General features: G+C 41.0%; 1 protein-coding gene across 2 annotated transcripts in view; it reads right to left on the bottom strand.

Moving 5' to 3' along the window:
- Rock2 (Rho associated coiled-coil containing protein kinase 2) overlaps positions 1-14537 on the bottom strand; it is a 107966-nt gene that overhangs the window by 14980 nt on the left and 78449 nt on the right. For both annotated transcript variants that reach the window (XM_019208161.2, XM_019208160.2), the window contains 12 exons: positions 13167-13305; positions 10928-11019; positions 10026-10185; positions 9013-9073; positions 7687-7698; positions 6156-6235; positions 5857-5905; positions 4915-5050; positions 4735-4826; positions 4265-4511; positions 3810-3916; positions 2123-2282 (listed from right to left, as the gene is read on the bottom strand). In XM_019208161.2, the coding sequence (XP_019063706.1) occupies positions 2123-2282; positions 3810-3916; positions 4265-4511; positions 4735-4826; positions 4915-5050; positions 5857-5905; positions 6156-6235; positions 7687-7698; positions 9013-9073; positions 10026-10185; positions 10928-11019; positions 13167-13305 (1335 nt within the window). The remainder of the gene's footprint in view (positions 1-2122; positions 2283-3809; positions 3917-4264; positions 4512-4734; positions 4827-4914; positions 5051-5856; positions 5906-6155; positions 6236-7686; positions 7699-9012; positions 9074-10025; positions 10186-10927; positions 11020-13166; positions 13306-14537) is intronic.

The following is a 14537-nucleotide window of genomic DNA, read 5'->3' as shown; positions in this document are numbered from 1 at the left end:
TCTCTCTCTCTCTCTCTCTCTCTATATATATATCTCTCTATATATATATATATATATATGGGGGGGGTACTGGGGATCAAACTTAGGACCTTGTGCTTGCAAGCAGGGGGCGGAACCACTGAGCTAAATCCCTGCCGATCATATATTTAAAAGAAAAAAAAAGCAATCAATATAGGAAATGCAGAAAAAATACAGAATAATATCTAGATTAGGAGGATTAGGGTAACCTATTTGGAGCAAGGTACTGGGGACCAAGGCCATGGAAACTGAGCTACATACACTCAGTCATTCATCCCACAGGGCCTGACGATTTACCTGGTCTGGCCTCGACCCTGATATCCTATCTCTGCCTCCCAAGTACCCGGACTACAGTACTGTGCCACCACACCCAACTGGACTAAAGGTAAGCTAGGTTTTTAGCTACAATTTCTATCTTTTCTAAGTGATTAGTTTTCATTTGTTTTAGCAATTCGGGCAAAGCCTCCTTCCATCTCAAAGCGAAGGCCAGAGTTTATTGTTAAATGATTTCAAGGTTAAATGTAAGCTGTTACAGACAAAGGCTTGCCTTCTGACGCATGACCAGTGCCTCAGTGCAAATCTAATTGGGCTCCTTCGCTTCTTGTACCTGTGCTCAACATCTCCTGCCATCAAGTGCTATTCGGGAAAGATTAAGCCTGTGACTTTTCAGGTTCTGACAAAGCGCTCTGTACACACTGGTTCCAACAGAGAGCGATCCCAAGCGCTTCACACGGGCACTGCAGGGTGCGCACCACAGCAGCCAACACTGCTGCTGCCCCATTCCCGAGGACCAGGCACAGTTCAAGTCAGCGGACAAGGCCATCCTGCTCCTGCTGCTAGTGCCCATGTGCAAGTCATGATCTCGACCCAAGGAGCCGATGACACACAGCAGGAAGCCCAAGGGGTGTGGACCGGGCCCGAGCGCCATCTCCACAGTGATGTCTAGGTGCTCACGTGTCACATGTGCGGTCACCACACAGCTATGTGTGCTGGGAGTAACAGTCTGGGGATAACAGCAGCTTATTACACTGAACTGGCTCACTCTTCTGAACAAGTACACTCACTTTAAGAATAATCACATAATGTGGGCAAGGTAACAGAGGTAAAAGAAAACTGAGGCGATAGAGAAAGTCCCTATCTTATTTGGAATAGAGATTACATGACTGCATCGTCACTGTCAAATGCGTTTATATTATTTTGCACATAAATTATACCTTCACAACAACGCAAGTCTCCCCCGATGTGGCCCACTGGTTTCCTGTCTCCCAAGTAACAGTTATAAATCAAGCGCTATTTCATTAATCACCATCCTGAACTAGTCCAAACCAGCTTAGTAAGATATCTACAGTTTTCATTGCATGTCATAACTCAAAGGCTGTTTTTGCTAAGTTATTCACAAATGTTACGCTTCCATAACTCCTAAGAATACAATAAAGTACCGATTTTGGAATTTAAGCCCATCATAATGACAAACAGTTTGGAACACAAGTAATCCCAAGGTGCAGGCTGGAGCGCTGGAAGGTTCGCCGCATGGGCTCTGACGCAGTCTGGCAGCATCTTCATCGTGCCAGGGTCCAGAACTCTCACAACTGGGGCTCCAGTTAGAGCAGCTGGAATTTTACATTTTCATCCCACACAAACTGGCAATCGTTTTGCAGCACAAGCTGGTGAAATTCCAAACTAAAATAAATACTACCCAAGAGAACATGTTCCCATTTTTTGAGACCTAGGCTTTCATGTTCTGTATGTCTGTTTTTCTTTCTTTCTTTCTTTCTTTTTTTTTTTTGGTACCGGAGATTGAACTCGGGTCCTTGCGCTTGAAAGGCAGGCCACCGAACCGCTGAGCTAAATCCCCGGCCCTGTCTGTCTTTCTTAACACCACTGAAATATCAATTTTTCTGACTTAAAAATATAGTTGAATAATTTTGTGTTTGGGCCTTAGTGTCCTGAAATGGTTTTGTTGATGCAAAGAGAAAAAAATATGTATGTAAAGCTTCTCTGACAGTTTTTCCCTAGTTCCCATTAAAATATAAAGCATATTTCAGAACCAAAGAATCAGTTCTCAGGCAAATACTGCTGGAAAACTCTCTTTTCAAACACGCACCTTTCATGGCTTCCGATTTGGCTTCCTCAATGGATTCATAGATCTTGTTTTTATCCGCGAGCCGCGCTTTCGTGGCCTTGTGCTCAGCTTCCTCCTGCTCGAAGCTCTGCTGGATAACTTTGAGCTGGTATGTCATGTCTATTTCCATGTTGCTCTTTTCCTGTGAAGATGTCAATGGCAGTTATCAACAAAAAGGCTGGCTCGCAATTTCAAAATCTCTCAAGACTGTTCCTGAACAGGCTCAGCAGGAACACTCAGCACCCAACTCCTTGTCAAGCCAACTTCTCGTAGCAGCCCTCTGTGCCCGCTGCCTCTTCAGGCCCCACACCCGGGACACACCTGCAGGCCACTGTCATGGCTGCTTCTTCTGAGTGACCTGGGAGCCTCACCATCTCATTCTGGGCCAGTCCCAGGCTTTCTCTCAGCTGAAGTCACCTGCGCCCTCAACACTGGCTCTGCCCACCCTGCTCCCATCTTTACTGCTGCTCCTGGTTTCCCCAGCTACCTCAGGTGCTGGCATCTTCGGGCCACAGTGCTTTTCCTCTTCCTGTGGTAATTTCTCAAACTTCCTGTGGTATATTTCTAATATTTAACGTTTCCCCTCACTACATTAAAACAAAATATAAAACCCTCAACACCTCCGATTATCTACCTGTAGCTTCCACATTGGGGTCACGTTTTAAGTGAAATCATACTCCCTATTTTTCTACATATACCATCAGAAAAAAATTTTTTTGAGGCAGGGTCTTGTTATGCATTCTAGGCTGGCCTTGAACTCACTGTGTAGCCTAGGTTGGCCCCAAATTTGTGATCCTCCTGACTCGGCTTCCTAGGTGTTGGGATTACAGGCATAAATAATCGTGCCTGGTGACCACCAGGATTTTCTAATTCTTTGATTTCTATAGTTCATATCACAAATATGATGAACATTTCTTTTTTCAAATGAAGTCTTTAATACTGAAAATGACTTTTCATATGCCTATAATTCCAGCACTCAGATCGGATTGCAGTGAGTTCAAGGCCAGCCTGAACTACATAGTGAGATTCCGTCTTAAAAAACAGAAAGAAAAGGGGCTGGGAAGTGAGCTCAGTGGTTCTGCTGCCTGCCTCACAAGTGCAAGGTCCTGAGTCTGATTCTCGGTACTGGGGGAGGGGGATACAGAAAGGAGGGAAGGGGGAGGGGGAGGGAAGAAGGAAATAAATGACTCTTCAAACTACACAACCCACTAGCAGAAGCAAGTGCTGTGCTTTGCTAACTGTTACTCTATGCAGTCTCTTCCCAGGTGGGTCCTTCTACACCTCTGGTTTAGCCTCCTACCTACCATGAACTACCCCTAGCTGCTACGGGCACAGCCTCCTACCTCATGAACATTCCAATATGGCTATCCCAAGAGCACCTCAAAGAGGGCTAAGATACACTTACTGCTGCACCTCTAAATGAGCTGATTTTCCTTTATTCTTTATTCAGTGGCTCCACTACATATCTTGTCATGGCCTACGTACGAACTGGGCCTCCTTCCTGGCTACAACTCTCCTACCACATCTAATCCGCAACCAAGTCTAAAGAGAGTCTGTCACTGTGTGAAAATAGTCCAAGTTTGTTTCGCTTGTTTTAGAATAACTTTTCTTATCTGAAATTCTACAGTTATTTTCATACACAAAAAATGTAAAGTTTAACATGTTTTACCTTTTCCAAATCAGTAAGCTTCTCCTGCAGTTGTCTCTTCTCCAGTTCTACTTTTGCTAGTAAGATTTTGCCATTCTTTAAATCTTCTTCTAGGCCAGATATCCTACCTAAAGATTGCAACACTTTTTAAAAACAATCTACTCACACAATTATGTACATTAAATTAAGAGTAAAACATTCGGAAGCCCTCTCCTATTTTGGAGCTCCAATCTGTCAGCAAGTGTATCATACTTGTTGGTATAGCGCTTCACAATTAATTCAGCCAGAAGTCAATCTGCCCACTACGGGATCTGGTACTTAAATCATACTATCTGAATGTGTGCTTTCATAGAACTTTACAGACATGCACCTCTAATGTTCTAATTTCAGAAATATGCTACTGAAGCACATCATCTAAAGTTATTACCAAAATACAAATCATCAAGACAATTTCCAGTGCAATCTCCACTTTATACCTTGTAAGTCACTGATGATCTCTGATCCGTGGGTCCGGTCTCTCCTTTCTGACTCTAGAGCAGACTGAAGATTGATAAACTCCTTTTCCAGTTTTAACCTGGCAGTCTCCAGCAGGCAGTTTTTATCTTGCAGATCTCTGTTGTTGGATTCCAGCTGCTGAATCTGTTTGGAACTTTCCGCCTGAGTCTTTCTCAACCGGGCTGCGGTGTCAGATTCTGTTCGCAACAGAGCATTCGTTTCATCCAGCTGTTATTCCACGCAAAGGCAAACAAACACAGTGGTTACAATGGAAACACACTGGTTTATTGCCCTGTCACAAACTACTGAAAATAAACAACCTAAAAAAATGTTCCCAAGACCTCCCTCTAAAACTAGAGCCGTGGCCTTTTGACCACCGCCCCTGAAGCTCTGGTTATAAAGAAGACGTGAACCAAACACCACACCCTGTCTCCAACTGAGAGGAACGTGCCTGTCTCTGCAGCTGGTTTACTTTCTCGGTAGATATTTGGGAGTTCTGATTTCTTTTTTTCAAATCTTCAAGTTGATCTTTTAAGCTGTTGACTATAACAAAAAGCATTTTAGTGCAAGCTCTAACACAATACATGATCATATTTTTCTTGGTAAGTATTTAATATTCTACACCACAAACCATCATTTTCCAAATTTCGTTTCTTGTCTGCTTCGTGATCAGCTTTCCTCTGATACTCTGCATTTTTGTGCTGAAGAAGCGCCTTTTCTCTTTCTAGCTGTCTTAATGCTGACTCCACATTTTTCCGTAAGGTAATCTGAAATAAGGCTTAGCATTATTATCAAAGGAATGCATACAAATCAAATCAAAACAAAATGTGTCAGTCATTTCAAATAGATAAGAGATCTAAAAAACCTATCACTGTTTTGTTAAAAATGTTTTTAATGTTTATAAAATAGCACATACACTACTCTTAAATAATCAGAACTTTATGTCTTTTGTTTAGTACTGAAGTCAAACTTTCTATCATTATAATGTCTAATCCTATGAGTCTAAAATGTTAAGAACAACAATTAAAGAAAGAGTACTTCTGGATTTAAGTGTGCTACTAATCTTAATACAGATGCAACTTCTAAGGTACAAGATCCCAATGATGAATGTAACTGTGCTATATACCTAAACTATACCAATAAACTCAGTGAGAAAAGAAAATACAGATGCAACTTCTACTTGAAATATTTACACATAGTAAATTAACTCAAGTCTGCAAAAAAAATGACAGAATGAAGTCTAGATAACAGAGTTACCTTGTGATTTCAGTCTACCAATATCGATATGTATTCCCACAGTATTAGAGACCTCTATTAAGTCAAATATCAAAGTTTTGTGGGTTTTGTATTGTTTTGTTTTGGTAATGGGAATTGAACTCAGGGCTTTGTGCTTGCCAGGTAGGTGCAGCACTACTGAGCTACATCCCTGGCCAAACATCAAAGATTTTGCCAACAATAATACTAATAAGGGAGGGAGGGTTCAGTGATAGAGCCCTTGCCTAGCACATATGAAGCCCAGGGTTCAATGCACAGCAGAGGGAAAATAAGTTAATAAAGAGCAGAGCCGCCTTACCTCCTCTTCTAGCTCCTTTGCTGTTTTCTCTAGGCGAGTAGTAACAGATCTAAAGAATTTTTTAAAAGGGTAAATAGAGTAATTCTAATTTATGATAAAACCATTGCATATGGATTTTAAACACTTATAAATTACTTGTAACTTTTTTTTTTTTTTGGTGCCAGGCATCGAACTCAGGCCCTTGTGCCTGCAAGACAGGCGGCAGAGCCACTGAGCCAAATCCCCGGCCCCTGTACCTCTTTTTAAATAAAACGTTTAAACATAAATTTGAAAATACAGTATTTGTCTACAGTACATACTTGCACTTTTGCTCTAGCTCCTCTTTGGCTTGTAGCTCATTGTTAAAGCGTTCTTCTAAGCAATACAATTTTTTCTGAATCTGTCAAAAAACAAGAAATTACCAGTTCTGGTCATAAAGATAAGACACTTAAAATAATGCTAAGCTTCTATTTTTCTATGCAATGTGATTTCCTCCATGATGGTGTGGTATGTGTACTTGCTCTATGTGACTCTTATATACAGAGGAAAACCACCCCTCCTGCCTTCTACCACACTACTACCACACTACGTCATGACACATACCTGTCTGAACAAACTCACACAAACAGGAATGAGAAGCTGCCAGTTTGGCAGAATTCATTTTTTTATAGTGCTGAGGATCAAACTTGGGACCCTGTGCTTACAAGGTGGGCGGCAGCACCACTGAGCTAAATTCCTGGCCCAAGAATTCTTTTTTGATACCAAGATTTAAACTCCATTAGAAAGAAAAGAGACCTCTCCCACTGCTTTTCTATAGATTGTATTTTAAAATATCACCACTACTGGTGCTCATGAGATAAAAGGTTTATAGCTGAAGGAAATATTCAGAATATCTGACAGAATGTACTAGAAACATATTACTGTTTTTAAAGAAAGAATCCAAACTCCTCTTTTGTACTGTACATATTACTGGATACACAGCACTCTGAAGAGAGCCATGATTAGTGACCCTTTTTTTTTTTTTTTTGCAGGGGTGAGATAGGGTCTTGCTACGTACTTCAGGCTAGCCTCAAACTCAGAGTGATCCTCCTGCCTCAGCTTCTCAAGTGCTGGGATTACACAGCTGTGCACCACCACAGCTGCCAATGATTCTTGAATAAGTGATAGCCAATTAATTACAAGCCTTCTTTGTACTTTGCCCAGCTTACTGAATAAATACAAACTATACTGTTTCCTCTTTAAAAGGTTTTTTTTTAAGTCCCCGTGGTGCCCCAGGTACAATATCAGACATTTTAGAAGTGCTATCTCATTGATCCTAACAAAAGCCCAAAGAATATGGTAGCACTGTGTCCACTTGCTAAAGAAAATTAAATTCAAACAAGGCAAATACCCAGGTCGGGAGAGGATAAATAATAAGTGGTGGTTCCGGAATCAACCCAGGTCTTTAGACCCCGTGTCTGTGTTCATGGTCACGCTTCTGTGGTTTCTTAAATATTTCCTGTGTCTTAAGAAAACTCCGCTGTGGCGTAATGTGGTAAGAACATCCAGGCTAATGAATTAGTCAAGTTCAACCGCTCGGGGCTGCTACTGCACGTGAGCACACCAGTTCCCGCACGTCAGTCAGGGGCCCCACGGCGTGTACCCCTGCTAAGTGGGAACCAGGGTCACAGGACACACATCTTAAAGAGCGGGTTCAAAGGGACAGTAACAAAAGGGATACTTGGTAGAAAAAAGGCTGGAACTTCTCTCTTGGGTAGGCGTAGCGCTCCAAATGGAAGATGAACCGTGATTAATTAAAACATTGCTACAGCGATGAGTTTTCTCTGTTTTTCAACATATTTGATAACATACCTCTTGACTTTCCTATTAAAAAAAAAGGAAAATATTTAAATGTTATGTATTTAAAATTTTTTATTTTAATATAATACAAGCAGATATTAATAAAACACTTATTTTTAAGAAAAAATAAAATTTCCTAACAAAATAGTTAGAAAATAACAATTTGTTAATACACTGTGCACCATAATCTTTTTTGCTGTTTTTAAGAGTAGGAAAATTATTGGGGAATAGGAACAGCTCCTGAGAGGCAGGACAGGTTCTGAATGAGTTGCCCTATTATGATCTTAAAAGAGCTGCCAAAACATTGTTCAGAGTACAAGCCAGAGACAAAAATATAAAAGGACAAAACTTTCTTTTCAATGAAGAAAAGAAACTAGTAGTATATATGAAGAGCAAAAGAGAAGACAGATAAACAGGAAGCAGGGAGAATTTCAAATACTGTAAATCCCAAATTATCTATTCTGTTCTTTCAAAAATATTTTAAGAGGGCAGCGGTATGGGGAAAAAATGAGAACCACGATCTGTCATGTAAAGGTACAAGATCCAAATGATAAATGTAACTGTTACCAAATACTTGAAGAATACCAATAAACTCAATGAGAAAAATAAGTAAATAAATAAAAGCATTTTAAAATAAATGCTAATTTGTTATGCACTGGAACATTCCTAAAACATTGCCATACTGAAACTATCCAACCTACTTCTCTTAGTTCTCATAAGAAAAAAATGTCTAGCTCTGCTGGGTGTGCGCAGGCTTGTGTGTGACTTAGCTTTGAACGTGGTTGTAGACTGCAGTGGTCCCAAATACTTCACACAGTGAAATACCTGAACAGTGTTGACAAAATTATCCTTTATATGAATACACTCTAAATAGAAACTCAGAATTTTAATCTCTCCCCTACTTCTACTTCTGTACCTTAAAAGCTTAGTATCCGCTTTCTTTTTTTCTTTATGGTGACAAAGTTTCACATTCATTAAGGGCAGGAAAAAAACAAGGGGAGGAGAAAACGGGCTCTGCAGAGTATTATCTGGGAGGAAAAAGAAAAATACAAACACATCCGACAGTGTAGGAGCCCGTCAGCCTGCTATCTGCATTTTCTCACAGCACCAGACCTCAACATTTTCTAACTGGCCCTGCAGCCACTTGCCAGCGCCATGTGGGAGCCCCCTCTTCACTGCACAATGCTCCCAGACAGCAGTGCTGTGTGGTGCGCACTGCACCAGGGATGCAATCTCACAATGTCAACTCCAGCGTCAAATGAGAGCTTTAAAAATGGGTATTGCTAAGTGTCTGAACGGGTGACTGAAATAACCAGCGTAGCAAGAGTGTATACATACTTCATTTTTCCTTGATTGTACCAAGTCACTTTCTCTGCAAGGTGGAGAGCTGCTTAACAACCTGGAAGGGAGGAAAAATAACATCCTTTGCATTTTGTTTCAATCCACTTGTCTTATCCAACCAAGTTATTCTCTCTCTCTCTCTCGTTTTTTTTTGTTGTTGTTGTTTGTTTGTTTGTTTTTTTGAGACAGGGTCTCACTATGTAGTTCAGAAATTGAGACTGACCTGGAACTCACTATGTAGCCCAGGCTGGTCTTGAACTCACAGTGATCCTCCTGCCTCAGCCTCCCGAGTGTTGGGATTAAAGGCATGCGCCACCATGCCCGGCTGTTTTTGTTTTTTGAGACAGGGTCTTGCCATGTAGTGCAGGGTGGCCTTGAACTCACTATGTAGTCCAGGCTGGCCTCAAACTCGTGGTGATCCTCCTGTTTCAGCCTCCTGAGTGCTGGAATTACAGGAGTGTGCCATCACACTCCTCTTCAAGATATTCTCAGAAAGAAACATTGAGCACAAAGACTTTCTTTTCACTTCAACATATTAGGATGAAGTAATACTTTTGCCTCTAGACATTCACACCATTTTCAGTATTTAAAATGCTAAACTTCCCTTGCCTCTCCTTGTCAGATAACCTATTTTAACTTTGTTGGGACTGGAATCCTTCTGCAGACCTGTGCTTCCCTCTTCTCTGCCTCACTTGTGCTTCTGTAACATTGTATTCTTCTCTATTCCATTGTCTAGAAGACAACATCTCTCCTTTTTTCAAAGATAACCCATAATCTCCAGGTCTTAAGATAGAAATCACTGCTTTTGTTTTACTGTCAACTTCTCTCAGCTGGGTCCTTCCCCACTGCCTATAAACATCAAATAATGAAATCAAATTAAAGGTAATTCAGAGTCCTTTTGAATAAACTCAAAAATTAAAGCAAACGAATAATCTATAATTTGGTTTCAAAATAAGGCTTCATCCTATAGCTACATTATGAAAACAAGTAAAAGTTAATGAACAACATACAAATTGTCTCTATAGTAGGTAAACCCTACAAAGGGCAGCTGATTCCCCACAAAAGCTTTAGGAATCGGGAAGGTTTCGACATCTCCTTTATCATCTTCAATGTCATCAAAGTTGCTGCTGTCTATGTCACTGCTGAGCTCAGGCACTACAGGAGCTGCCGCTGTCAAAAGAAGAGAAACAAAAATTACTTCATTCGTAGTGGAAGCAGAAGACACAACCTCCATTTTGTGACATATTATTAGTGCCAATATGATTATATCACATTTTCATCATTTCAAAGAATTCAAGTTTTATTGATTTATTACTATGTCAACTTTAAATATATTAACCAATTAAATAAGGAAAGATAAATGATATTATTCTAGGTGCTAAAATTTACAAGAATAACATGCATATATATTTTTTATGGTCCTCAGGTTTTCTACACTCTTTAAGCAGCAGTACTTTTTACCCTTATAATGAATAAATGTGTGCTCTCATTGTACTCTTCTCTCTCTCTCTCTCTCTCTCTTTCTCTCTCTCTCTCTCTCTATATATATATATATAACAAATTACTATATTTACTGGAGTATATTTTCCACAAGTAACTCATTTATCAATTTGCGTGCATTAAAATTAAAGGATTATATTTGACCTATTGTGAAAATTGAGATCCATAAAACTTCACTTGAAAAATAAATAAATGTATAATGTTCACTGTAAAAGAATTGGGAAACACTGTTGATATATACACATCAGCTTGTTAATTATAAATATTGCTACAGGAAAAAATCTGAAATAAATCTCCCAATTTAAAAATGAGTTAGCATAAAGTTCATCAAACACGCGTGTTGCATCAAAAAGAGTCAGTTTATGTGATCTGAAATGTGATGGAATGGAAGCATTTGGATTTATTGACTTACTCTCTCTTATGTTATCCCAATTCCATTGATCATTCTTAAAGAAAGGATGCTGTTTGATTTCTTCTACCCCATTTCTCCCAAGGCGTACCTCCCTAAACAATGCAGTGAGATTGTATTATAAAAATAATGAAAAAAAAATTAGCTCAACAGTTACACCAAAGCATCACAAATAAATCTGACATATTTTTATTGAAAGCCCCAGCTTACACATTTTTCAAACGTAAGCAAATCCCAAGGGTGCAGTGTGTGATCTCTGTGAAGGGATTAACGCCAAATATGCGGGGAGCCCTGAGGGAAGTGACGCATGCTTCCACCTGGAGTCCGAGTCAGGCAAAGGGGCTGAGATTCTCCAGTAAGAAATTCCCCCGTGTGCTCCAAGCTGCAGGCCCCACCAGCCTCAGGATGGCCCAGAGACGGAGCTAGCACCGGGCATAGAGCTAATCCGGTATTAAAATACCTCCCTTTCTTAAAAAGAATTCACACGTTAAATTTGGATCTATTCCTATTTGTTTTATAAATTCCACCCCCTCCATCTGTTCATCCATCCATCCATCTAGCATCACTCTGAATACCAGAAAAATGTCACTAAGAATTCCACCCTTCCACCCTCTAAGCGCACTGAAGAGCATGCGAGGCTGGGGACGTAGCTCATGGTCCAGTGCTTGTGTAGCATGCCTGAGCCCTTGGCTTCCATCCTAGTACCACAAGTGAAACAAACAAAACAAATCAAAACTATGCATCTGCTCAGGTGTGCTCCTACACAGGGAAAACCTGTGCTCTCCTGGCCACTTTATGGTATTACAGTGTTTTCCACCTATAATTCTGTAAATCTAATTCCTTAGATTGAACCTCTTCCCAAAAGTGCTGAAACAAATCTTCCATGGATGATACTCCTTTCATGAGCACTGCACCTTACTCTGTAGAGCCGGGGATTAAATCTGGGCATTGCACACACTAGGCAAGTGCTCCGCTATTGAGCTACACTCCCAACCCTTTTTATTTTATTCAAGACAGAGCCTAAATAAGTTGCCCAGGCTGAGCTCAACTTTGAGGTCTCCTGCCTCGGCCCCCCAAGCAGCTGGAATTACTACCACACCTGTCTACCCCTATTTTATAATGCAATCCCCACCAGCCCCACTCAGTCCCCAAATTATATATTCTACAGATTATACTTCGATTTCATCAGTATGGAACATTAATAATGTAATCAGCAAGTTTTAGTTTTATTCTACAAATAATTGATAGACGTGATTTTCTTCTCTAATAAAGATAAAATAACTTTTGCTGCTTCCCTCCTGTGGACAAAATGAAAAAAAATTGTAATACTCAGTTTGAAGAGAAAAAGAAAGCCAATTATTATCAGTGGAAATATAAAGTTATGCAATTTCTTTGGGGGTCAATTTTGCAAAGTAATTTAAGAATATGTGTCCCGGAATTCTACTGAATATTGTCCGCTGCGAAGGTGTGTAAGCTGACGTGTGAGGACAGTCCCTGTGGCACTAAGAGTGCTATCACCAAGCGACAAGGTGTGGCCTTAAGGAGCAGGACCTCTTGGAGGTGACTAGCTAGGGTGGGCCACCTCCATGCAGGCGAACAGATAACTTCCCCAGATCACAGCGCACAGACCACAGGGCAAGCGCCCTCTGGGGCCTCTGGCCCTGCACTCAGATGGCTTCTATCACTGCGTCAACCAACAGACACAAGAGAACTGAGTAGAAAGACCAAGGCAGGAAAATGATCTAGCTTCCTCGCTTCTCTTGAGGCAGGTTTTCACATTTTTACCTGTTTTGTTTTTTAAAATATAGTTTCCAGGACAGAACTGCTCATATTAAATCGCAAATAAAAAGAGTTGGAAAGATGGACTCCCATGTCAAACATAGTTTTTATGACTATGAACTGTTCTTTCAAAAGTTGTATCATCAAGAGTAATAAGAATTAACTACCTTCAGAGGGTAAATAGTACAAACATTTTATTTCTTTCAAATGCACTCTTTTACTGAGTTCTGATTTTCTTTTTAGACATGAGGATTATGATTATAGTTAGATTACAAGTGGGCCATGCAGGGAAAAAGGTGAGGTAACCCAACACCAGGCTTAGTAGTAGAAAAAGGCCAGCCCTGAAGTAAATGCAACTCGGACAAGGAGAGAACCTGATTTCATACATCAACACAATGGCTTTCCTTCTGACAAATTCCAAAGTAAAAGGGCTTCTTTTACAAAAAAATTTAATAGGTGTTACCTTTCTGTTAAGAAGGCACAGATGAGATTCTTCGCGTGTTTAGAAATTTCAGCATCTTCAGGTATAGATAATGAATTTTTATGATCCATAATTTTGCTGTAAGTTCCTACAAGTGAATCTGCATAAAACGGAGTATCTCCTAAAATTCCAAGAAAATAAAAACACTGAATGTAACAGAAAATGCAAATGATACTTCCCGTCTAACATTTATCTGTTATTACAAATGGGTCACATGCATGGAGAACCTAGTGGCCTATAAACCAGGGGCCCCAGTTAAAAACAAGAGACAGAAGCAAAGGATGTATTTAAGCTTTAACCACACCAGTGATCCCTTAAAAACAAACTAACTCAATGAAAACTCTGAATTTACTGTTTAACAAAAGGTGAGTGGTTTCCTCAGTAATTTAAGAGCAAGCTCCCTCAGTGGGGTGGGGCAGGGGTTGGTCAGAATCCTGGATGCCTGAGTTGGATGGGCGCTTGCGAGACTCCAGAGAGCGGTCCCTGCCCATCAACCACTGACCTGTACGACACCTACAGTTACACTGGACCTGAACATGGCACATGCTTCCTTGGCCCACTCGCTGGCCGTGTCTCGAGGGTTCAGTGTGGTCCGTGATCACCGTACTGGGGCAGCACATGTGTGGATCGCCCGACCAGAGGGGTCAGAGTGGCTCTAGCATTTCACACAGGTGGAGTGAAGTGCAGCAGGGCCACAGGGGACCTGCTGAGGATGATAGACTTGGGCATCTCCTGGGCAGGAGCAGTGTACTGTGTGACAAGTAACTGTGAAACAGGCACTGAAGCCGGTGTGAAGACAGAAAGCTAAAGGTGCTGGGGTGAAGGCCCTGTCCCTGTGTCTGGACTCCAGGGAACGTTAGTGCCAACCAGGCCTCCCCAAAGCAGCCAATTCAAACTTCACAAGGTACACTCTGAGAGTGACTTGTTTCAGGGCACTGAATTAAGTTTGTCCAGTGCTGTTTCGGCTAGTAATGTGACAGTGAACCTTTCAGAGCTTTCAGTGATACAAATGGTTGATCCACTGCACCGTGCGTGCCACGGTTCACCACCGCTGGTCTAGTGCATTGGAACCCTTTAGGTGAAGTCCAGTGCCCATCAACCTAAGCAAGTGCCTCAGTGGGCTCAGAACACTGCAGATCATGGCCACTCCACTGATTCCACTCTCAGACTTGACCACAGAGGTGGGAATTTAAAAAGCCCCTCATGACATCCCCATCACTTACTTCCTCCAAAGTCCCTGATTTTCTAACTCCCTGGAAGGAAATGCTATGCAAGGTTCCACTGCCTGCCTTTCAAGTACAAGGTCCTGAGTTTGATCCCCAGCACCAAAAAAAAAAAAAAAAAAAAAAAAAA

The sequence above is a fragment of the Fukomys damarensis genome, unplaced genomic scaffold, assembly GCF_012274545.1.
Source record: "Fukomys damarensis isolate Sample0158 unplaced genomic scaffold, DMR_v1.0_HiC HiC_scaffold_25, whole genome shotgun sequence".
Lineage (NCBI taxonomy): Eukaryota > Metazoa > Chordata > Mammalia > Rodentia > Bathyergidae > Fukomys > Fukomys damarensis.
Note: the sequence above shows the minus strand (reverse complement) of the source record. Positions and strands in the feature narration are given on the sequence as shown.